At 30.7% G+C, this 24,419-nt stretch overlaps 6 protein-coding genes across 6 annotated transcripts in view; 3 read left to right on the forward strand and 3 right to left on the reverse strand.

The window, feature by feature from the left end:
* The window catches only part of LOC105627806 (KDEL motif-containing protein 1-like), a 2,842-nt gene extending 2,502 nt beyond the window's left edge, over positions 1-340 (reverse strand). Inside the window, exon 1 of the mRNA XM_012209084.1 lies at positions 177-340. Coding sequence (XP_012064474.1) covers positions 177-340 — 164 coding nt within the window. The remainder of the gene's footprint in view (positions 1-176) is intronic.
* A 1,598-nt stretch (positions 341-1,938) lies between these two features.
* Positions 1,939-4,643, reverse strand: LOC105627808 (exocyst complex component 3). Its single transcript, XM_012209086.1, has one exon. The coding sequence runs from the start codon at positions 4,641-4,643 to the stop codon at positions 2,385-2,387; it is 2,259 nt and encodes a 752-aa protein (XP_012064476.1). The 3' UTR covers positions 1,939-2,384.
* Positions 4,644-4,963: 320 nt separating this feature from the next.
* Positions 4,964-7,294, forward strand: LOC105627811 (probable 39S ribosomal protein L27, mitochondrial). Its single transcript, XM_012209089.1, has 4 exons — positions 4,964-4,994; positions 5,121-5,202; positions 6,493-6,662; positions 6,752-7,294. The coding sequence occupies exons 2-4, from the start codon at positions 5,121-5,123 to the stop codon at positions 6,953-6,955; spliced, it is 456 nt and encodes a 151-aa protein (XP_012064479.1). The 5' UTR covers positions 4,964-4,994; the 3' UTR covers positions 6,956-7,294.
* Positions 7,287-8,626, reverse strand: LOC105627810 (tRNA-splicing endonuclease subunit Sen34). Its single transcript, XM_012209088.1, has 5 exons — positions 8,560-8,626; positions 8,212-8,483; positions 7,919-8,129; positions 7,680-7,841; positions 7,287-7,492 (listed from the first exon to the last, which is right to left on the reverse strand). The coding sequence occupies exons 1-5, from the start codon at positions 8,624-8,626 to the stop codon at positions 7,287-7,289; spliced, it is 918 nt and encodes a 305-aa protein (XP_012064478.1).
* Positions 8,627-10,277: 1,651 nt separating this feature from the next.
* LOC105627809 (ras-related C3 botulinum toxin substrate 1) lies at positions 10,278-11,446 on the forward strand. The gene is made up of 3 exons (XM_012209087.1): positions 10,278-10,393; positions 10,852-11,188; positions 11,312-11,446. Exons 1-3 carry the CDS (start codon positions 10,278-10,280, stop codon positions 11,444-11,446), a joined length of 588 nt encoding a protein of 195 aa, XP_012064477.1.
* A 5,638-nt stretch (positions 11,447-17,084) lies between these two features.
* Positions 17,085-23,340, forward strand: LOC105627812 (ER membrane protein complex subunit 1). Its single transcript, XM_012209090.1, has 16 exons — positions 17,085-17,224; positions 17,401-17,516; positions 17,799-17,982; positions 18,240-18,293; positions 18,624-18,779; positions 18,945-19,281; positions 19,371-19,674; positions 20,346-20,366; positions 20,971-21,143; positions 21,222-21,383; positions 21,474-21,758; positions 21,843-22,038; positions 22,117-22,314; positions 22,615-22,740; positions 22,863-23,090; positions 23,180-23,340. Exons 1-16 carry the CDS (start codon positions 17,085-17,087, stop codon positions 23,338-23,340), a joined length of 2,841 nt encoding a protein of 946 aa, XP_012064480.1.
* The last annotated feature ends 1,079 nt before the right edge of the window (positions 23,341-24,419 follow it).

Raw genomic sequence — 24,419 nt, forward strand, 5'->3', positions numbered from 1 at the left:
ATATATATATATATATATATATATATATATATATATATATATATACATTGTGTAAATCTCAGATTATATATATAATTTCTTTTGGGTTTTTTTCAATAAATATTGTCCATCATTTTCATAAATCTTGAATATTCTTGTTTCATTATCGATTTATAAAATTGCTTGACAATACTGACTTTCTTCCATGCGAATCGACCAGTTGCAAAAAGAAATATCTTGCACGCATAATAACTTCTGCTGGTTTCAGTCCTGGGCCCCAAATAATTGTTTTCAGTGGATCTATGTCAGCGTTTCTTGCTCCCGTACATATAAGCAACACTAAGAATGTTGCCAGCCTCATATTTGTTGCAAATATTTAAGAAAACACAATAATGTATATTCTCTCGCTTTAGTTAACACAATGTCTTTGCTACTGGAAAAAAATTGAAAATTCGTTTTTTTTTCTAAAAGTGATCACAACTTAATTGATGACAATTTTAGAATTCTCTATATATTCAGGAATTTTTATATACACTTCAAAATTTTTTAGAATTCCTGTATAATTTAAAAATTTATAGATTTTTTTCAAAATCAATATCATTTATACAATTGATATCTTTTTCAAAAGTGCTGAAAAAATCTAATTTTTTGTCTGGAATTCTTTATATTGTGTGAATTCTGAAATATTATATATTTTACGATTTTTTTATTCTATATAATTTCCAAAGAAAACTTATGAAATCTGGAAAAGTTTAAGGTATTTTTTAGAAATCTTCATAAATTTAAAATTTGAAAAATTTTTGAAAATGAGATATAAGAATTTTTTACCGAGAAAAGGTTATGATCACATATTTTCCTGTAAATTTGACATTTTAATTGTCCATATGCACAAAGACAGATCTTAATGCAATGATTCATTATACCGTGGTTCTTTTTTTCGAACTTATTATTTACCTGAAATTCTAAATGTAAACAACTGTTTGAATTATTGTTTTGCAATCAAAAGTTCTCTTTGATGAGATAGGATTATTCCTCTAGATTTAAAAGTATAATCCAATTAACGCGAAGGAAACTTCCAATAGTTCTCCCAAATGTAAGACGGGAGTACAGACTCTTAGGGCCATTCCACACAACATATGCATAAAGAAAATCATCTAATCGTATTTTACGTTTATCTTCATAGATAGAAATGTGATAAATTTCTTTATGCATATGATTATATGGCTATGCAAGTTGTGTGGAATAGCTCTTAGGCCGGAATCAGACTACGCATTGAAGAATGAGATTGAAGATTGAAAAATTGATGTTTGATCAATTAGAATAAAAAAAAGAGTCAAAATTTCTTTGGTGAAATTTCAATCTTTAATTTTAATCTTCAATACATAGTCTGATTCTGGCCTTACATAATGCAAAACACATAATGCATAAGAAAAAGAACCAATCAAAGTCTTTTATTTCCTTCCTTTCCTTGAAATAAAGGACTCTGATTGGTGATATTCTTATGCTTTATGTTTTATATGTTATGCAAGAGTCTGTGCTCTCCGCTTAAACATTCCGCTGAAGCAATCATTTATCGCAATTTCGCAATCGATAACTGTCAATCAATGATCAATCAATTGATCAATTCGTCTTTGATAGTTAAAAATATGGTTAAAAAGTATTTCATATTTATTTACAAGCATGTAGGCATGCTACACAAAAATTCGTTCACGTGACATTAAACACAATTTCTATTCGATATTTCTTTGAAATTCAATAATTTATTGCATACTTTTATACAGTGCTAAACAAGAAAATTATAAATTACAAATAATTAAACAATATCACGAAATTACTTCTGACAGATTTATATCTTTGCACGCGATCTCAGAATAATGTTTAGTTGTTACAGAAATGAATCGTTGGATGTAACGGTTTTAGATTAACAGAAAAGAAAATTTGCTGTGGCTAATATTGGAGTAATACATTTTTTAATTTAAAAATCTTTCATATTTCATGTATTGTATATATTATATTCATATATATAATACCAATGATTTTTTTATTATACAATTTAATTTTGATCAAATTATACTCTTACATAAATATTTTATATATATATAAATAAAGTGTTAAGTTTTTATATATATAAATCGCAGAATTAACTATATATAATTAAATGTTAAACAAATTTGTACAAATATTGGTTTTTTAATTTACCTATTGATCAATTACATTATGCACAAATGCTTTTATAAAGTTACATTTGCGCATAGTGTGATTAATTATTCAATCGATAAATTAAAATACTTATATTACAGCATTCGCTATTGTATAAAAGAAATATTTGATTTACAAGAATGGTGGCTCTACATAGAAGAACTATTTGTGTTCCATATTTTTGCTTCATACAGATTCTTCCAATCTCAAGGTTTCCAGCCGAGGAAGCTGTCCTGTATAACTATCTGCTTGAATATACTATTTGTTATAGATTGTACGGGCTTTCGATTTCGTTGAGCTTCCATGATGTACGAAACCTTTCCTCGAGCTTCCGCTCGTGAAATATCGCCCCTCAGGCCAAGCAATCTGATGAGATGATCCTCTGTCATGTCAGGATACTTCTCGACTAACGAGTGTAAATCGAGAGAGAGTATCTCCGCGTCCTCGCACCTTAGCACTTCAGCGAGACGTTTTATTATCTCAAATGGCGAATTAAAGTTTCCAACCTTTGGTGCGATTCTGTCGAAGAAGTTCTTCAGTTTATCCGCCTCTGTCATTATCTTTGATGTACATGTTAGGCACTCGTCATAGGTCTTTAGGGAGATCTTCCTCTGTAACATCGCGGATATGTAACGCTTCGCGATGAGATTCTGCGCCTCAGTGATGACATATTCGAAGTTCTTAGGGCTCAGATGATTGTAATCCTGAAAATAATCCTCCAAAGTGACGCAGATAGTCTCCACTGGAATGGGCGACGATAGCCACTTGGGCGTGATTAAATCCTGGAAGTGCAGCTCCAAATCCAGGAAAGATTCTTGCAGTAAAATAGCTGCGGCTTCGTTTCTTAGGTATTGATAATTCGCCAAGAGACTCTCGACTTTCACTGTGATGTCACCGGTAGTATTGGGTACCCAATAAAGTTGCTTCATCTGCTGCGCCAACTCGGTAAATTGTATGCAATTATTAACTATCGTGATCATATGATGTGTGAAGTAAGGTACCTGGCTTCTGTCTTCAAAATGCTTCGTTTTAAATTCTAGTATTGCTTGTCTATACATAGATCCATATTTGATCACCTGCTCAATACATAGAATCAAGGCTTGCGCCGTCAAGTCAGAGCTAATAGTTTTTGCAACTTGAAGATTTTGATCGATCATTTGGAATATGATAACCGGAGCGGCAGTGTGGTAATATAATTCCTGGGTGCTGCTGTCAGGCAGGATACCACTCCTCCAATCAAGCTTCTCTGTTTCCAGCGTTTTTCTCATCCAATCCTCATAATTCTGACACATATTTCGCAAATACTTTTCCTGAAGATCGTTTATCATCTCAGAACTAAGCAGTGGACCTATATCAGACGTATCAATGTTTAATTCAGGATGTTGCATCAACTCTGACCCTGTATAAGTATTCATAATCCATGCCAATAGAGAAACATATTCGTTTCCTTCTAGTCCACCAGCAATTATGTCCTTTAAGTGCTGGGACAGACTCGTATGATACATTTTAACAAAAGTTCTTACTATATTGTACGAGGGTGGAAAGCAAGGTTCGCACAGAGTTTTAACCACGCTCAAATCCTCAAGGATCAGAAGTCTCGTAAGTTCCAGATATCTCACAAGCCACATTTTGTTGTCAGCCCTCTCCTCCACCTGAGTTCCCTCGATTCTGTTGGCAACTAACTTTTCCAATACCTTCATTGCCATCTCCTTCCATCTCTTGGGTCTACCTGGCGCCATAAATCCACTCTGCTTGTGCCTTTGAATAGCAAATTGATCTGCTTTTTCTTCTCTCTCTATAATTCTCAAAGGTGTCACTATGACAGTAGATTCCTTCCTGACTGTGTTCAAAGTACGACCTAGCACCAGTCTTATTTGCTTCTCCATAAGCTGTGAAAGCATTTCTACGTCCTCGAAATAAGCCTTCAGCATAACCGTGTCAGCCGGCGATTGATTCGGTAATTTGTGAAGCTCGTACAACAATTCGTCCCTGGAAGTTTCGAGATCCATCAGACTCTGATGCGCATGCAACAGCTTACCTTCGTTTATCCACTGTTTCGTCTTTTCCACGCTCTCGGGGACAGTGAATATATGCTTCAGGTTTTCCTTCGCGATGACGTATTGAGAATAACGCATGTTCTCCTCCTGCACTGCTTGTAGCCTGGAGCTAAGCTTCAGAACTGAACTGAACAGTTGATTAATATGGTCCAGGTCGTCCTTAGTAGTGGCAATAGCTTCCAGGGAGCTTTGAAGTTGTTCGAAGCCGACTCTGACTCCGTCCAATTGGCTTTGCATCGCGGTTTTCAACATAGTTTCGACGGAGGCCTTCTTCCTGGCGATCCGCCGTTTGTACATGTCAATCTTCTCCAGCTGGCCCGGCCGCTGCAGGAGGTTCGCAACGTACTTCGTGCCCCTGGCAACTGCCTCTTCCTCCAGCTTCTGCAGATCTTCCGCGTTCGTCGTCATTTTCGATAATTGTGCTCAATATCAACTAACTATCAGAATTCTGGATCTCAAGAAAAAGATCAAATATATCCGTACAATGACAGCATAGTGACACTGTGTAACTAATGACAATCGAATCAGATCATCTCTAGGAATATTTCATGGAAATGAGGAAACAGCTGGAGGAAGATCCATCTACGGCAAATGGAGTGCCTGCAAGTGGAGAAAGAAGCTGATTGGTTGTGTCATGATGCATTGATGTTCATGACGTGCGATGTGCATAACATGATAGAAAGTTTACTTCTCAATAATTGGCATTTCTGAATTTAGGATTTTTGTCCAGTAAAATTTCTGATTCGGCAAAATTTTGAGGTTAGTTCATCATTCTGATATAAACGTTATTTATATATTTATATATTTATATAAGGTGATAATAATATATAATATTTTTAAGATTATATTCAAGAATTAAAAATAAACACAAGATCTTTTTTTTAGATGGCACACTTATCACAATTGGTTTCTCTTGGATTACAAAACGCTCGACAAACTCTAGTATCTTGTAATAATAATAACTTGGGTTTGTATGTCAATATTACTTTATTAAAATTGAATATGTACTTGGATAACCAAATCTGTCGAAAACAAATTTTGCAAAGTGTCTATTGTAAATTTTGTTGGAAGAATATATTAGCAGAAAAATAATTATAAATATGGAAAGAATTTGTTAACAGCACAAGGATATTTTCTATTTAGATACAAATGTCATTTTATCTTTATTATTCATTGAATGCCAAAGTTAGAATGATATTTCTCTTTGTTTAAAATCTTGTATCTATGCTAGGAATCTATCTGTGATCTCAGACTAAGAAAGATTAATTAATCACATTGGTCATATGACTGCATTATAATTGTTATAATGTGATTTGAACATATAATTATTTATGGTAACATGTATTTGTTCAAGTGTCATTTGCAGGATTGGGTAAGTTAACTTTTTTTTTTAACTAAATTAAGTTAAAGTTAACAATCTCGAAGATTTTAACTTAATTAAAATATAAGTTAATCTGTAATAAAATTAATTGAATTAAAAATTAATAAAAAAAGTAATTAAAAAATTAACAGTTAAATTTGGTTCAAACGAACTAAAAAAAAAAGTTTGACTATTTTACATAATTTTTCATATTTTTCCTTTCTTACAACTTATTTATTAAAAAATTTAGTTATTTTTGTTCACAAATAAATTATACAATATAAAATATAAAATATAAATGATTATACAATATAAAATTACTAAATTATATTAATTAACATTAGTCTCTTGCATTGTATCTAAGGATTGACTTAAAAAAAATAAAATTAAAAATTAATAGTTATTGATAAAATGTAACTAAATTAAGTTAAAAAGTTAAGAGTCTAAAATGTAACTTAAAAGTTTAAAATGTAAATTAAGTTAAAATTAATTAACTTTTTAACTTTAACTTTTATCTTTTTAACTCAGCACTACCTAACCTCTAACCCTAGTCATTTGTTAATTTGTTTTCTGTCTGATATCTCAGCGATTTCTAGCATTGTGAACACAAGACTCAAATCTAGCAGCCTATAATTGCTTGAATGTATAAATCAAGCATCTCTTATTTTTTAAATAAAATATATTATTTAAACAATTGATTGACAAAATGATTGATCTGCTTGATTTCTGCAGACAACCTAAATTTTGTTGAAATTGCACTGAGACTGAGTAATGAGCTTAGGATGAATATAATTGATGCTTATTTGTATCTATTCTATCAAATTTTTCACAAACTGTATTACTAAGATTTTGCTTGTTTACATATTAAGATTAATGAAAATTATTTCTTTTATTTAGTGAAAGTATGTGTCAGATATGCTTCAAAGAAAAGTAGTACTAGCACCTGCAACAAGAGTGGCCATCCCAGACCAAAACATAGAGGATGGAAAATACAGGATGGGGGTTACACATACGCGGGCAGATTATTGGTTACACAGCGAAACCTCAGATTCCATCCAGGTCTTAATGTAAGTTTATTACTGTGCTAGTTAATTACTATGCTTTTAACTTTATAAATTTTCTTTGTATCATTTTATATATATTTTTTATTATATAGGTTGGTTTATCAAGAGACAGATCCTTATTTGCCTTAGAACCAGGCAAAGTGGTAATAACTTGTGAGAAAGTTGATCTCAACTGGAACCACCCTTGGGTTAAATTAAATTATGCTGGTCGTGAAAATCAAGTTATATATAAGAAACACTTTAATATTATTCCTAAGCCCCAGCATAATAGATTCAAATTAATAGACACAATTTAAAACAGTTTTTTGAATGTCTTAAACTCTTAATAAATATGTTTAATAAATATGTTGTAATGCTGTGTGTTGACTATAAATGTGGATATCATACAAAATTGATTATTCTCTACTAACTCTCTAATTGATTAATTTCTACTAACAATTTATGATAAAAGTTTCCAAGTTGAAATATAATTAGAATTAATTTTTCTTGAACCTGTAAGTAATGCTCATTTCACAATTTTATGAAACATGCATTATATGTAGACATCTCTACAAAAATCACATCTCGAAAAAAAAACAATGAAAATAACGTCAACAAAATATAAATATTTTTAAATAAAATGTTATATCAGCTGTCTTCTAATGCATTACATTCTGTCCACTGAAAAGATTGATATTTCACTATATCTTTCTCTTCGTGATACGTAGCAAACACCAATGTTTTTCTAACATGACAACTGAGTCTGCACTGAGCAATAACATCTGTGATAGATATTTCTTCGTTCGCACGTTTACATTGTACGATATATTGTGAATGAAACATTATTGGATCACCTGTGAACAAAAAGATTTATAATGTGCAGTTTGCACGTTAACTCTAAGACAAACACAGAGAACAATTAGAAATAGCAGAATATATACGTTTTTGAATAGATTGAACTCTGTTATTCCTTGTTCCTATTGTCTGCTTTTCAATTATATATTATCTCAGACTTTAGAATTATAGTGGAACAAATTGTACCTGGATATACCAGAAAATCGCCACCGAATTTTTCTCCACTGGTAATGTAATATTGCCTCTCCCAAAGATCTTTATATACCTTATACTTAAGTTGCTGATCAGATGTAAGCGGATATTTCCATTTCACTATTTTTACATCATCTTTATTAGACCATGGATATGCTAACATACAAGTAAATGAACAATTCAGGTCATGAACAATGTATGATTAAATTACTAAATGATTAAATTTTTTGTACCTGTATGTATTTGAATGAGTGCATCACTTTTTTTCAGTTTGGGCAACTTAGCCAATTCTTCTTCAAGCAAACTTTCAGAATCGATTTCAATATTATTCAAGGCTTCCTGCATTTTTTTATCCAATGATTTCCTCATATTCTTTTTGCTTGTGTGCAAGCCTAACAGCTTGCGTTTTTTTCCTTCTATAATCTTGTCCATCACAGAGGTAATCTAAAAAAAATATTTATCATATACCATTCTATTACAAAATCCTTATAGTCCTTTAAATATAAATATCTATACAAATAACTACCTGTTTTTTTCTGTTGTCTTTTAGACAGTTTCCTTGTTCCAGAAACAATTTATCTCTGTACTCCTGAAATCTTTGATTTAATGATTCATCTGGCTGTGTTTTTAGACTCGTACATTCTATGAGACAAGCGATTTTCTTTTCAAGCAATAGAGTAACTTCTTCTGGCAATAAAAGCAATGGGAGACCTAAAAATATTTCTTGTCTAGTTAATTTTGGAAAAGAACCTACTAATTCGCCGATTATTCTGTGATCCCGTCGAAGCTTCAACCAATCTATAATAAAAACAGACATAAAATTAAATAAATTATAATAGATAATTATGTATATTGACATAGTAATGCTATTTACCATCGGCATTCCAGATAAAAGTGTTATTTCGTGAAGAAATAAGATACACAACATCCATCACATTCATGATTCCTTCAGAATATCTGAGATTCGTTGATGAATCAGTGTTTTTGTCTGAAACTAGGCGCTCTTGCAATATATTCGTTATTTAAACTTTTATTCTTCAGGCGCTCTATATCAGTTTATCTTGAGTTTTGTTTTTCTTTAAATCGATTTTTATTTTTCTATCCACAAGAATATCTATCATTCTCCACTTGAAGCTTCTTAGATCTGATCATGTAACTGCACAATTATATTTTTTAAACAAATATATCCAAAATTACATACCTACAGAAAATAGAATAATAGATATTTACTATAAAGGAATAGATATTTAATCTAGGCTTAAAATCTCTCCTTAAAATCATTCACAAAAATATAGGCTTGATTCCGCAAAAATGAAAGAAACAAGAAAGAATTATCGCAGCAATAAGAAGACAGACGAGGGAGAGAAAAAAAAATTCAACCGCAAGGAACAAACCAATAATATTCGTGAAGAATCTCGCGAATAATTCAGATAAAAATGAATGACTGAATGAAAACTCGACGAACGCAGCCCAAGGCGATGTCACGGAATCGTTCGTCCCTTAAGTCGAATATAGTCATTGGTCGATTCTTTCATGCGTCCCTCGCGCTGGCATGTCCGATTGGTCGATCTGTGTACACGCGTGCCGTGAACACACTTTCACGAGAACTTTTCGGGACGGGTTTTTAACCTTCGCAGACGCGATGTGTACCGCTCGCAAGGACAATATTGCGGTCTGTCACTTCCCCGAACAATAAGTTTCGTGGAAAGGTGGGGTAGGAAGGACGGCGGAAGGCGGGAGTGTGAGGCGACCGTTGAACATCTGTCACTGTGCGAGCTGGTGCGAATAGTCAGCCGGTTCGTTTCAGTCTAAGTCCCCTGAAAAACCGCGACACACTGTCATGGCACCCGCTTTTGTGATTTTTTGAGACGCAACGCACGGCCGCGCGCACGCAAGCTCGCACCCTCAATCGTCGCGCACGACGATTTCTAGACAGATATAAGCGGAAACCCACCCTCTTCCCTTCGTGCCACACGGTGAGTGCGGATTTTCGTTTGACCGGCCTAGCCTTGTTTATTTGCCGCGCGCGTGCAACTCTTAGGGCGAGCCCTTCGATAGGAGCGCGCTCGAATCTCATATGAAACTTCCGGGATTATCCGCGCTCCGATCATGCGAGACGAAGTGAAAGTGGATCTATCATGAATTCTCGTAGACATTGTAGGCGGTTCCTAATGAAAAATTAGCGCTTTGTTGGATTTATGCGATTGCCATCACACTTGTCTTTTGCGTCTCTTATTGAATATAGATTATGTAAATTAAGGACGGAATTTTGTATTAAGTATATCGCGTGTGTATTAATTCTCTGTATATTTATTATATGTATTTATTGTATTTTTTAATTTGTATTTATTGTATTTTTAATTGTGAATCATGGGTGTTACGTACGTTTTGAAAATCGCTGACTGACATTGTTATAATTTCATTTTATTATTAATGTCAGTGTAACATATTGCTACATATGTGATATCAATATAATCAGAACTCAATATAATGAAATATTTAAATATGATATGATGGATTGAACATTATTAAATAATTAGATTCTGTATTGCCGCTAATGATGTTTATGTATCTTTTTGTAGATAATAAATCATGAGCTCAGGTAGACCAATAAAATGTGTAGTGGTAGGAGATGGAACAGTAGGAAAGACCTGCATGTTGATATCATATACAACAGATAGTTTTCCTGGAGAGTATGTACCTACCGTGTAAGTATATCTCTATGTTAAGATTGTATGTCTGTTCTCTCTACTGAAAAATCTTCTGCTTCTACATAACCCATTAAAGGGACTTTATAGCATGGTTTTTGCCTTAGTTTCTCTTTCTTAGACCAATCAAATGAAGTGGCTAATAATAGTAACAGAGCAGAAGATACCTAACTGCTATGTACAGGAAGTAATTCATTTCCAGTCATTTTTTGGTTATTTCCTGTCCTTTAGATTCTGACAAATCTATTTTTGTTGAGCTTCATTTCATTCAGCAATATCTTTATTGATTCACATGGCTCATTACAGTTACAAGCAAATAAAATTTCTTTTTATTTTTAACTGATATTGAAATATTGAGTAAGACGCTTAATAAATAATAATGAACAAATTAAAAGCAAATTGAAAAATGTAACATTGAATATATGTTAAATCTCTAATGTCTGAGTTATATTTAATAGGTTTGACAACTATTCTGCACCAATGGTTGTCGATGGTATTCCAGTTAGTTTAGGGCTATGGGACACAGCAGGACAAGAAGACTATGACAGATTGCGTCCTCTCTCCTATCCTCAGACAGATGTATTTCTCATTTGTTTCTCAGTAACGAGCCCTTCATCATTCGAAAATGTTACCAGTAAATGGTACCCTGAAATAAAACACCACTGCCCAGATGCACCAATGATACTCGTTGGAACTAAAATAGACTTACGAGATGACCGTGAAACGCTTACTGCCTTAGCTGAACAGGGCCTTAGTGCTATTAAGCGTGAACAGGGACAGAAATTGGCAAACAAGGTATATAGAAACAAATTGTTTCCTACTTTGTGTCTATATATAATTTTTGTTATATCTTTCTACTTTTTATGTACTTAATTCAGAATAATTCAATATTAATAATATAATGTTTATTATATATAGATTCGTGCGGTAAAATATATGGAGTGTTCTGCGCTCACGCAACGTGGACTAAAGCAGGTATTTGACGAGGCAGTACGCGCCGTTTTAAGACCTGAACCGCAAAAACGTCGACAAAGAAGATGCATTATGTTATAAACGATGGAAGGAATTGAAGGGATTCATAGGTATACACGTATAATAAAGCAACAGATCAAAATGAATTTGATCATGCAAAGAAAAAATATGAATGTTTTAAAGAGAAGATGAATAGTACATGCATTTTAACGAATTATTCTCTGGCAGCTATAAAATATTATCATATTATGGAAAGAGTACAATTTAAAACTTACTGGTCTCAACGTGAGTCATGATGTTACTTCATGACCAGAAAGTTTAGACAACGAGAAAGTAAGAGAAAAAAGAAGGATAGAATAAATATTTAGCAGCATTTGCAGGGGAGGAAGTTTACAAATTACAGCTTGCAGATGTCTTTCCTTAAACTTGCATTTACATATATTTGCATAATGATAAAAAGATATGTGACCATAGTAACGTACAGTCAATAGTTTAGTGGAAAACCGCTCATAACTTTTTTTTTTCTATAAGAGAATCTCTGTTAATTAATATTGCAGTCCTGTAAATCGAATACAGTGTAAATGTGCTGTGATGATTAAAAGCATTAAGTACCGAAGCTTTACTTATCAGGGCTGCCAGATTTTTGACTTTTTTACATTTACAATAGTAGGAACATTGATTTTAGTACGTATGAATCGAGGTAGCTGTCATAACAATCATATGCTGAAAAGTTTTACGAGAAAAACTAAACTAGCATTGTAGAATCATTTAAACATGCAGTGCCATAGCAACAAAAAATCAAATTTTACAAGCACTTTTAATCAATCAGTTTTAGACAATATATATATATATTTTATTAACAAATACAGAGATTAAAAAAAAATAATTAGAAAAATTGGAATGTGTAATGATTCTGAAGCAGCATGTTTGTCTTTCTATTTTTCCCAGGCATTTGACATTTTTATTTTTATTAATACTTCCAATAAGAAATGTATGGTATGCATACAGAATACTGCCACAAATTAACACGAAAATTTCATAATATTCTTAATATTATTAGAGAAAGAAAAATCGATAATCTTGTGTAATAATTACACAATTGAATTTGATAGCGATGCACACGAAACATTTGTTATTTAAAATTGTAACATGTCTGTGTGTTAAAAAGAGTAATAAACCGTTGTAACGGATGTAACGAAGTAGTGCAGCGAAAAATCAGAATTTGAAAAAATTAAATCGTTTGATATTTGCTCTATATTATTAAAAAATCTCATTGACTTTGATCTTTGACTCTTTTATGAATTCATATTTTGTTTCGGTGGAGCTAAAGTTTTTGTATCAGGTATCTATTGCCGAAAATGGAGTTTGAACAAGTTAAGTTATTTTTTAGAAATTTTGCAGACGAAGGGATAGATGGACGGATGGTCGGACCAACACTGTGAAATTATAAAGTAGTTACGCTGCGCTACTTAAAAATATATTGCGTATGTGTTCTAATATTTATTTTATTTTGATAAATTAAAACGAAAAATATCTTAATATGATTTTATATGTGATTTTATATTGCAGGAGTTGAAAAATATAATTTTTTATTTTATTAATGTAATGTTTTCTGTTTGTGCTTGTAACAGGATTTTAATATTATACAAATTTTTGCAAATTTTTGATGCAATTTGATTTATTAATATTATTCGAATTCACATAATCTGAATATTCTTTATAAAAATAATAATCAAAAGAAATGTATAACAGTTGATAATAACACAAAACGCTGATAACAAATACAGCAATGCAAAGTCCACCTAAATTGAAATATATAAATATAGCACAATGTATTTTCTTAAATACCATAGTATATTTCACTCTCTTCCATTTATTTGTATGAAATTTGTTTACATAAAAATTACGGAAAAACTAGTATGATGATTTAGGAAGATAGATATCTTGTACAAATAAGTATTGCTATAAAGTTAAGCTCATATCATTGTCTCTTCATTATTTTATTAATCGATTAATTGCGATTGTACTTTTTTTAAATAGGTTTTTTGTATTTATGTTTTACTAAAAAAAAATCGGGTTTTATTGATACAGATATAAGTGCTCTCTAAAAACTCAATGATAAACCAATAAAATGGATATTATCCTTGTGATCATATTATTTTTTTATATTTAAAAACTTAGGGTATAGAAAAGATAGGACCTTTGTGCCACATGCTTTCCATTTGTACATTAAATATCAAACATGAAATTAAACTTTACATTTGAAACAAATTCCAAATAATTTATAATATTTCGAAATTGAATCGAAAGAAACACATCTAATATCAGAGTGACTAAGAATGGATAATTATTTAAAAGAATAATTTTATATTATTAAAAGAATTATTATTAAAAGAAAATAAATAATTATTTTTAAAAGAAAATAAATAATTTAATGAAGCAATGAAAAGCATAGATTTTGCTATTACAATTTCCATCATTAATATTAATTAGTTTGCAAAAATAAATTTTACAGTTGCATAAAAAGGCTTAGCGATCAGTGATCGTTTCGGCTGTTCTAGTCTCAAAATGCTATAAAAAGCAAAAGGCATATTACAGCTTATGTGTACATAATGTAGCATAGAAGCATACTCGAAATTTTGGTTCAAGTTTATGTCTTTTAATTTACTCTTGAAATCTTTATGCGCCAATAGGTCTTATCATAAAATGTCATCATTTATTAATTGCTGCAACTAATGTCTGTTTTTTGTTTTATTGATTTGTTGTGTGACGCATATGAAATAAAGTATAATTGCTAAGTAATTACATATATAATTATTTATACATATAATAATTATATATAATTATTTAGCAGTAAAATATATTTATATATCTAATTTCAAAAATTACGAAAATAAATTGCTAGAATATCTTCTAAATTACAAGTATACATCTTAAATGATTAATCTAGCATCTTATCTTCATTTATTGCAATTTAAGAAAGTTTAAATTTTTTTATATGTATGTGTATATTCTTGCATATGTATAATAATGCATTAGTTAAGCATAATAACATATTACAATTATTATAATACATACATTGTGTATTATAATACATAAATTGCATTTTTTGTAAGTAGTGCACTTATCTTACAAGTTTCTAGGTATTTATATGCGTTTGTTCTTTCATATTTCAAAATTGATTATTGGTAATGTAGTATCTAATATTTGTCATTTTTATTTCGATTTTGCATGCATCTTTTGTACAAGGCATATTATGTATAATTTTAGGTCATTGAAAATGTCATTAAATTTAATTATAGAATTTGTATATTGAAACAGTAATAATAATGTTACTAACAGGATAGGTACATTACAGTATATCTGATGCCTGTACTTCCTAATGATAAGCTTTAATTTTTGGGCATGATGTAATTTAAATTACACTACTTACAATTTTTGCATTTAACGGAGATCGTAGAATGCAAATTACTTTCTCATCTCTCCTCTTTTTAACGAAATCATCGAGGGATTGCTATGAACCAAAGTTATATATTACAATTTAAGATATCTATGTTTTTTATTATGGACTATTGCACATAAGTATAAAAAAAAACGAATGTATGAAATGTAAAGATATTCTAGTCATCACGAATCTGCTTTTAACTTTTATTTGTATACATGAATAATGCTCTCAGATTGCATGTAAACAGAATATATTCCTTAAATGGAGCAATTTAGCGTGTGAATAAGCGAAACATGAAATAAACAGAAAGAAAAGAGGATATGAAAGTAAAGATGCAACTTAATATTGTCAATTTAGATAGAATGCAAGAAAACCAAACGATGAGAGTAGAAATTCTGTAGAAATTACAAATATATGTATATGTGCTAGGATATATAACTTTAATTATGAGTAATTTATAAACATTTATCTATTTTCGTATATATAACAAAATTCGTTATTTATGTACTAACAGGACAGCATAAGAGAGCGTCCCATTACTATTACAAAAGTTTTTTAAACCTACTTATTTACAAATTTATAACAATGAGATACCTCATATTAATTTTGTAAATTTACAATAATGAGATACCTCATGTTAATTTTGTAAATTTATTTTACAAAATAATATATGTTTCTACAACTGCACATATATTTTCTATGCACTCTTTTGCTGTCGACCTGATAGCGTATTGGTAAAATAGTGGCCTCAAAATTAATTTATCTCGTTTTCCTTGTGGAAAAAAATTCATTAACAATGACGATTGCAATGTAACATGACTACATAAACGCATATTCTATATGGCACTAGGAAGCATTTATTTTTTATTTACATGTATTTTGAAAACAACTTTTTCAAATAAATGATAATAAAATTACGAGATAGCATAATTTATATTATTCCAAGTTATATATCTATCTTTAAGAGAAATTCTTTAAACATTTTTTTTGTATTTTAGTTTGAAATTAACATGTTTTATTAATATTTTTATTTTATAAAGTTTACTTTTATGTACAAATTATAGAACATTTTAATAATACGTCTAGAAATTAGAAAAACGATCGGTTTCATTTATTTTTAATTGTATTTAAATTATCAATATATATATTTTTCATCTTTCAATATTATTATAAAAGAGATACACAACTTTAGTTCTATCCCTTGAACTTTTTTTCAAGAATTTTCTTCCGATAAAAGATTTTTATAATTTCTCTTTCCAACTCATTTAAATCAAATGTTTATTAATATTCGATGGAAATATTTTTTAGAAATATTTTTTTTTAATTATTTTTATCATTATATTAGGCGAAACGGTCATTCAAAATTCAAATTGATCATAATAATTTTAAATTCATAAAACTCTAGCAATTCTATAATCATGAATTCAAATTCTTATTTTCCCGTTTTTGTAACCCGATCAATCAATAATGATTTTTTATAATAAAAAATAATAAATTTTCCTATTATTTAATTAATGAATTCATCAGATCACAAATTATCTATTTTATTTAATTTAATATAAACAAATATTTAATAACAATATTGTGTTATTTAACGGAATATACATGTACTGTTTCATTGTCAAAGTTGATTATATTGTCAGTATATTTAGATACTTTCTATAACAAAACAATTTGTTTAATGTGTACTAATCTAAAGTATGAGTGACTGAATTTACTATTAGAGATCATCCAATGTACACTGTATATTTGCGCACGTAAGGATCGAAATAGCACAGGGCACTTCAGCATTGCTAGCCAGCCCTAGATGTGCCACGTGTTAGATGAAGACGGTATGGCCCACCTGATTCTATTCATCTTCGTCTGTTGCGTGTATATGTACAGCGCAGTAGATTAATTTGTTGGATCATAGTAGTAGTCTGATTTATCGACCCCATTTAAATTACATTGAGTTGATAAATAAGATTGTTACGACGACCCAGCGAATTGATGTACTGCACTATACATGCGTGGAAAGGGTATGAAACGTCGGCAGATGTCGGAGACAAGGCAGGACAAACCGTGGCGAGGGGTGACTGGTGCGGGGTGCATTCGTATGTAACGTCGTCCATGCTATAAGCGCTGTAGCACGTCGGTCGGTGAGTGGCACGTACATACATACGTGCATAAACGAAGTGGCATAGAACGTAGGGCGTAGAGCGACTGTATGTGAAGGGGGTGAGCGCTGCGTCGCGGATACTCTCTCGCGCGCTTGCCGGAGCGCTCGTCATCGCCATGGCTCCGTGCGCGTGGTCCTTCCGTAGGAACCTCAACCGGTTTCTCGACGTACCGATCCTGCAGTGCTTAATTGTGCTGATCGGCCTTTTTAATCTCTCCCTGTGCCTCTACGAAGATCAAGTCGGCAAATTCGATTGGTAAGTGATCGAAGCAACCTCTAAATAATGCAGAGAGAGTGAGAGTGAGACAGAGAGAGAGAGAGAGAGAGAGAGAAGAGAGAGAGCACCGTGGGAATATTATCATGAGGACCGATATACTCGATTTCCCGTCTATCATCCCCGGATGAATTAATCATTTACGCGAGATTTTTCAGGAGGCAGAACTACGTCGGAAAAATTAAATTCGCCAGCTTCGATACGGTATCTACGGCGAAGAAGATTATCGTCGCCACCGAGGAGAACGTTATTGCTGCGCTTAATCTGAAATCTGGTAAATATAAGTATTTACAATGTTTCTTTTTTTTCTTATCTTTTGCATGTTACATGTGCACTTGCATGGTGCTTTTCATATTTTCAGTTTCTTTAATTATCTTTTTATTGCTATTTATATTTGCCCATTTAACGATAATTATAATGATTAAGCACATTTTCGTGCATGCCAATATTATAAATTAAATATTATTCCATTACAAGTATTGTTATGTACTAAGAAATATAATTTATTATAGGTCATAAAATAAATGTATTATTAATTATATTTATGTTGCAATAGGCCAAATATTATGGAGGAGAGTGCTAGAAAAAGGTTATGGCGGACGTATCAGAACTTTAGGAGGTGTCGCGGATGGAGACTTGATATCCGTGAGTGGCGGTGTTCCCGCCATCGTTCGTGCCTGGGATTTGGCAACCGGGCATATACTTAACGAATGGCCAATAGCTGAGCCAAATAGTGACAGGTTTGTATAAAATATTGAATTTATTAAAACAATATATTATTGCAAAATTCTATTGTATTTTAATAATGTTAAGAAAAAGTCTACAAATATATTACTTATAAACATCTTTAATAATGAAAGAATGTGAAGGATTTGTTGTGTTTCTAAATATTGTGTACTATATGAAGCTAGGGATATACCTCTAATTATCTCTTAAAAGCAATTGAAAACTTGATATGCTGAAGATTTATATAAAACATAATCCATTGCTTTTACAGACTTGCATCTCCGTTTATATCGTTTTCTACATTGGGCTTGTACTCTGCTGACAGGTCTTCTCATTTTTATTCAAAGCACAGTCAATAATATATGTTTTGTACACCTAGTTCTGTAATTCTGTACTGTTGTAAATTAGGTTGCTTAAATTCAGCAGTTCAATATTTTTATTCATATAATCATCACCATGTCGAGTAACACACAAGCGTGCGCGCGCACATGCACACACACACACACACACACACAAAATAAGGAATAAATACTTGAAGATTTTTTGTTGTAACACAAAATTAATATATTTCTGATTGTACAAAACTATGGAGATATTTTGATGTGTTAAATATTTATTTGGAGCATATAATTGACAGATACAATTTGTTTTTCAGGATAAAAGATGTAAAATGGCATATCAAAGATGGAACGCTGCATCATATATTACCTATTTACAATAGTGGAGTAGAAGTAACGTCTTATGACAGTAAGACTGGAGAAAAATTAAAAACTCGGAGAGTTTCTGCACCATTTATAAGTCGAGAAACAGAGTAAGTAATTTTAGATTGAAATTAATTTTTCTTCTGTATGTCAAATTTATATGAAATTTATATGAAATTTATTTGTATGAAATTTATATGAAATTTATTGTATGTTATTAGTTTCATAAATATATTATCCATTTTGATATTTAAAATAGTTCTATTTTGGTTTAGATGTGTTTTAGCAGCTCCATATTTAGCATGTTTGAAGGGAGACAGTTCCTTAGCTGTAGTATTATTAGTACATCTATTCGATACTAATGCACAGTCACAATCGGTTACAATAAATGCAATATTTGGGGCTGGCGCCCAAGGGCCATATAAATTAGAATCTGTACTTGGAGAGGGATCTGTAATTTCTATTAATGCCGATAACGACCAGAGAAAACGAATTTTAGTTATTGGAGAATTTCCGACTCCTATACAGAGAGATATCGCTGGTGATGCAACTCTTTATGTTGTTACTGTTGATAATGAGAAAATACTTTTGGAAACAACATATAAAAATGGAGTAAATATTAAAACATGTGTTCTTCTTTGTTTCTAGAGAGAAGATTTATTAATTTAATTTTTTTATAAATTTTCTATTATTTTACTTAGAAAATAGAGATAACAGCGACGAATCTGTTATCATCTGCAGTTATACCTGATTTATCGGTTACTCTGACTCATATTTCTGTACAATCACCAAGCATAATGGCATCTGTTTGCCCACGGCAAACGAAAGGAATAACGTGTCGTCATTTATTATCCTCGCAAGATCACAGCATTGCACTGTTGCAACATAATAAACTGGTATGGACAAGAGAGGAAGCACTTGCCAGTATTGTGGCCGTTGAAATTATGGAATTGCCTATGTCTGACAGGGATCAAGCTATCGAAACAGAATTCGATCAGAAAGAGAGTAAGTAAGATTATTTATATATAAATATTGAATATTAAAAATGTATAAATTTAGTCGAAAAGGATTTTTTTATTTCTCATTGAATTTAATTGAATATTTTTTATGTAATATTTCATAACTGTGTATTTGTAACTGTTGATATCAATAAATCTTACATATTTCTTTTGTTCCTGAATGAAGAATATGCTAGAAATAAGATAATATACCTTTGCTAAATAATTATTGTAATATGTCAAATGTACAAACATAACTTTTACATTTCCAAGATAACTTACATTTTCCTAAATATATCAAGGCCAGTATTCATAGTTCATTCTTATTTCAAGATGTTTTAAGTAATCTCTTAAGATACTAATACTGCTTCGTAATTGGCTTATGATATTTTAAGATTATACTTAATACGATCTTAAATATAAGAACCAATTATATTAAATACACTTAATTTTATATTACACTTAATTTTTTAAATTCTTATCGGATGATAAGATGTCTTCAATCTGTGCATAATTACATATATTATTTGAAAGCTATGAAAAAGCTTACGTATTGTTTTAATTAATAACACTCGTATATTAAAGCGATATTTATTGGCACAACACAATTCAATTTCTAATAACAATCTACCTGTAAGTTATATTAATTAACTCTCTTTTGTGAATGGCTGCTGACAGGTATTGATGTAGACAGTTCATGTAAGTAGTGAAGCAGGAAGGCTGGTTTTAATGCAGTACTTTGTGTTATTGCTATTTACGAACTTATTTGCATGTTATAACATTTGCGATGTATAGGCTCCTAAAGATACTGGAAGATGAACGCGTATATACGTGTGATTATCTAGAATATCTTAAAGATAATTCAATTATTATATAATATATAATATATAATAATTATAATATATCTAATATATTATTACCTGCATGACATATTGCAAGAAATAAAATATCCATATTTGGATATTTGTTATGGTTGAGTTTAGATGTAAATGAAGTATCATTGATGCAAATAATGTAGCAATTTCGTTGATACATGATAACCAGCTGCGTAAAATGCATGAAAACATTTTTATGACTTCTACAATTATATGTATATGTAAAGTCATTAAACCTGCTGAAAAAATTTTCATAACGCAATACAGTAGCTTATAATAATTATAGCATATATAAGTTTGCTATTATTCTTTTAGATATCGTCTAATTTTTTATATCCTTCCGCTGTATTATCCAATCCACAGATCTCAATACTCAAAGTCTTTCGGGATACGTGTTTTCTAATATATTTTGCTATATTTTTAAACAGGGGACGTTCTAAGTATGTTTCTTCGAAGGATTACTTCACAGATTAACCAAGCCAGAGCGTTCTTTCAAACAATACTGGATTTGGTACCTCAACAATCCAATCAACGTATTGATCTGGTGCAAGATAAATTTGGCTTGCACAAAATGATCGTAGCCGTTACATCCGCTGGAAAGGTATGACTTCATGTAAATTATCAGACAGCTATTACAAATTGTTATTCTAAACTAATTGTTATTATAAACTACTTGCAGCTGTACGGTATCGAAACTAGAAAAGGCGAAATTATCTGGCAATTCAGGTTACCTAATATCCGTGGTTTCACAAAACTATCTAATACAATGATTTTGTATGTACAAAGAGGCAGCAGACATTTTCCTCATCCACCTCAATGTGCACTATTAGCAGAAGATAAGGTAAAATACATATTTATATATAAGATTCAATGATAAATGTAATAAATGTTCATACTTCATATTTGATATTGCTTTTATATCATGCAATAGGAAACCGGAGAAGGTGTTATATATACATTTAATCCGATTACCGGACAGTCATTGGACGGACTAGTGAAACTTGGTTACAAAATAAAACAGTCTATGTTATTACACGTAGCGACTGACGATTTTTTACGCGGTATCCTCATTCTTGATGTACGAGATAAAGTTCATGTTTATCCCGATAGCGCTACCGCGGTTGCAGCCTCACTCGGGAAAAATATATATCTCTTTACTGCTGATCAAACGACAGGAATATTATCCGGCTTCTCTCTTTCATATAGCACAACTCAGGTTTGTTTCATGTATACATATATTTAGCATATAGATCAATTTCATTATATCAATAAATCTTAATCATTTTAATGATTAATACAGGAACTAATCGCCCATAAAGTATGGGAATTGTTGCTGTCACCTAGAAACCAAAGAATAACGCAAGTTGCAGCGAAAAATCCGATAGAACGTGTGCACTCTCAAGGAAGAGTTTTAAGTGATAGATCAGTATTGTATAAGTATATTAATCCTAATTTAGTGGCCATAGTGACAGAAGGTATTGGACATGCCCATAAAAGTGAGTATATTTTTGATTATTATCGTGCGAATTTATATTATTTATAGAAAATACATTTAACGTTTTCTCATTTTACAGATACGCTTAATTTATATCTATTAGACGTAGTATCTGGGGCTATGATTTTTTCTATTACGCACAAAAGAATACGTGGTCCAATCCATATAGTGCATTCGGAAAATTGGTTGGTATATAGCTATTTTAATGAGAAAGGACGTAGAACAGAAATCGCTACTTTAGAGCTTTATGAAGGAAAAATACAGAGCAATACTACAGGTGAAAATCATTTTCAATATACATTTGTATCACAGAAAAAAAAAATCAATTGATTATGTTTATTGGTTCAGTAACTATTTTAACTTTAAGATCGAAAGAAATTGTGGTCTTTTCAAGAATCACATCATATAAAATATCGTACAAGGATATCGTCGACATAGTTTTAATTTCCAACTGAAATTTTGATACTAAACAATTAGAATTCTTATCAAATTAATTTTGAATATTGATTATTTTTTTCCAAGATCAAATATATTTATATCATCAATTTAATAATATAATGATTGTTGGATATTTCAGTGTTCTCTTCTTTAGCAACAACAAAATTACCAATTGTAGAAAGACAAGCTTTCATTTTTCCGGCATCTATAGAGTATATGCAAGAAACAATCACAGAAAAGGGTATCACTAGCAAACATATAATAGGTATGTAAAATTATGGTTCGATAAATTAAAAAGAAAATCCAATTTCAATTATCTGAATATGTTGAAATTAAATGTACGTGTACGCACACATTTAATTATGATATTTTAATATATTTCCACAGTCGCTTTAGCCAATGGTGGAATATTAGAGTTGCCGTGGATGATGGTAGATCCACGACGGCCTATTAACCCTGAAATGCGAGAAGAAGGAGTAATACCATACATGCCAGAGATTCCAGTTCATATGGATGCTATTATTAATTATAATCAAAGTGTTTCTAGGGTTATGGGTATTCATACTAGTCCCAGTGGCCTTGAAAGTACTTGTTTAGTTTTTGTACATGGTCTTGGTAAGTATTTAAGGTAACATTAAATATTTGATTTTAAACTCGTATTTTTATAAATGACTTTTCACACAAAATGATTATAATATTTGTAGATCTGTTTTATACAAGGGTGGCACCATCTAAAACATTCGATGTTTTAAAGGAGGACTTTGATTATTATCTTATTGTGATAGTACTCGCGGCGCTGTTGATCTCATCGTACGTCACGAAAAAATTAGCATCTCAAAAAGCTCAAAAGCAAGCATGGAAATGATGCCTCGTTTTTCTAGAATTATGTAATATTTATGAATCTGTTCACTATAGGCAAAAATTTTTCCTAAGAATAAGATGTAAGATATACTATTTTATAAATAGCTAATTTTAAAACACAAGGTAATTATTTATACTTTATTATCTTACCTAAAAATTTTTCAATCTTAAATCCTAAATAAAAATATAATATGTACATTTTACTTTGTTAATCTGGTACAAAACGCACATATGTGATGATGAATCAAATCTTTTAAAGTGTGATGATCAATGTATATACGATGCGAAAATAGATCACGATCATTGATCATTAAATTACATTAGAATAACTAATATGCTCAAAAATAATTTTTTCTTTATTAATGTTCAGCAATTTCTTTAAAAGATAGAAGATTTCTTTCATCAACTGATACTTTTGATACAAATCAAAGCAAAAATTGATAATTTTTAGATACTAATTTGAATAAAATTATATTCCCAACATATTTTAGACAGTGAAAATATTAAAATATTAATAAATATGATACTGATAAACAATGCTAAATGGAGATAGATATTTGTTTAATACGCAAAAAAATGTGATTGTCATATTAAATATGATAGTCTAATTAACAAATGAATATTATTAAAATAAGATAGATGTAATAAGATGTAATAAGAATAGATTGAACATTCTTATTGAAATTGTTATCGATTTAAAAAGAGTGAGACAGCTGGAATCATATACCTTTCTCTCATTTTCTTTTTGAAGTATCGAGATGAAAAAAGATGCTGATATATTCTATTCTTTTTAATGGTACACATGCTAAAATCAGGGAATGTGCAATCTGTACCTATTACGTTTGTGTGAAATAATTTCATTGTCACAAAATATAAACTAGAATTTGTAAACAACGATATATTTTGCATCTTTCTTCATAATTCTTTATATCACATGTAATAAGTTTATGCATTTTACATACTTATATATTTCAAATTCCTTATAGTGTCTTATGACAAATTTTTTTTTAGAACATCATACAAGATTTACAAGAAATATATAAAAAAATGATTTTTAAAAAATATTTTTTACTTATTACTTAA

The sequence above is a fragment of the Atta cephalotes genome (assembly GCF_000143395.1).
Source record: "Atta cephalotes unplaced genomic scaffold scaffold00010, whole genome shotgun sequence".
In the NCBI taxonomy this organism is placed as follows: domain Eukaryota; kingdom Metazoa; phylum Arthropoda; class Insecta; order Hymenoptera; family Formicidae; genus Atta; species Atta cephalotes.

What these genes read in the sequence shown, in the direction of transcription:
- LOC105627811 (XM_012209089.1), top strand. Translation starts at nt 5,121, where the DNA reads ATGGCACACTTATCACAATTGGTTTCTCTTGGATTACAAAACGCTCGA. An exon ending in TTGTAATAATAATAACTTGG is followed by an intron (nt 5,203 to 6,492) that starts GTTTGTATGTCA and finishes TCTTTTATTTAG; the next exon opens with TGAAAGTATGTGTCAGATAT. An exon ending in GATTCCATCCAGGTCTTAAT is followed by an intron (nt 6,663 to 6,751) that starts GTAAGTTTATTA and finishes TTTATTATATAG; the next exon opens with GTTGGTTTATCAAGAGACAG.
- LOC105627810 (XM_012209088.1), bottom strand. Translation starts at nt 8,626, where the DNA reads ATGAATGTGATGGATGTTGTGTATCTTATTTCTTCACGAAATAACACT. An exon ending in AAGACAACAGAAAAAAACAG is followed by an intron (nt 8,130 to 8,211) that starts GTAGTTATTTGT and finishes TATTTTTTTTAG; the next exon opens with ATTACCTCTGTGATGGACAA. An exon ending in ACTCATTCAAATACATACAG is followed by an intron (nt 7,842 to 7,918) that starts GTACAAAAAATT and finishes CTTGTATGTTAG; the next exon opens with CATATCCATGGTCTAATAAA.
- LOC105627808 (XM_012209086.1), bottom strand. Translation starts at nt 4,643, where the DNA reads ATGACGACGAACGCGGAAGATCTGCAGAAGCTGGAGGAAGAGGCAGTT.
- LOC105627812 (XM_012209090.1), top strand. Translation starts at nt 17,085, where the DNA reads ATGGCTCCGTGCGCGTGGTCCTTCCGTAGGAACCTCAACCGGTTTCTC. An exon ending in GCTGAGCCAAATAGTGACAG is followed by an intron (nt 17,983 to 18,239) that starts GTTTGTATAAAA and finishes TTGCTTTTACAG; the next exon opens with ACTTGCATCTCCGTTTATAT. An exon ending in TATTGATGTAGACAGTTCAT is followed by an intron (nt 20,367 to 20,970) that starts GTAAGTAGTGAA and finishes ATTTTTAAACAG; the next exon opens with GGGACGTTCTAAGTATGTTT.
- LOC105627809 (XM_012209087.1), top strand. Translation starts at nt 10,278, where the DNA reads ATGAGCTCAGGTAGACCAATAAAATGTGTAGTGGTAGGAGATGGAACA. An exon ending in GGAGAGTATGTACCTACCGT is followed by an intron (nt 10,394 to 10,851) that starts GTAAGTATATCT and finishes TATATTTAATAG; the next exon opens with GTTTGACAACTATTCTGCAC. An exon ending in GACAGAAATTGGCAAACAAG is followed by an intron (nt 11,189 to 11,311) that starts GTATATAGAAAC and finishes TATTATATATAG; the next exon opens with ATTCGTGCGGTAAAATATAT.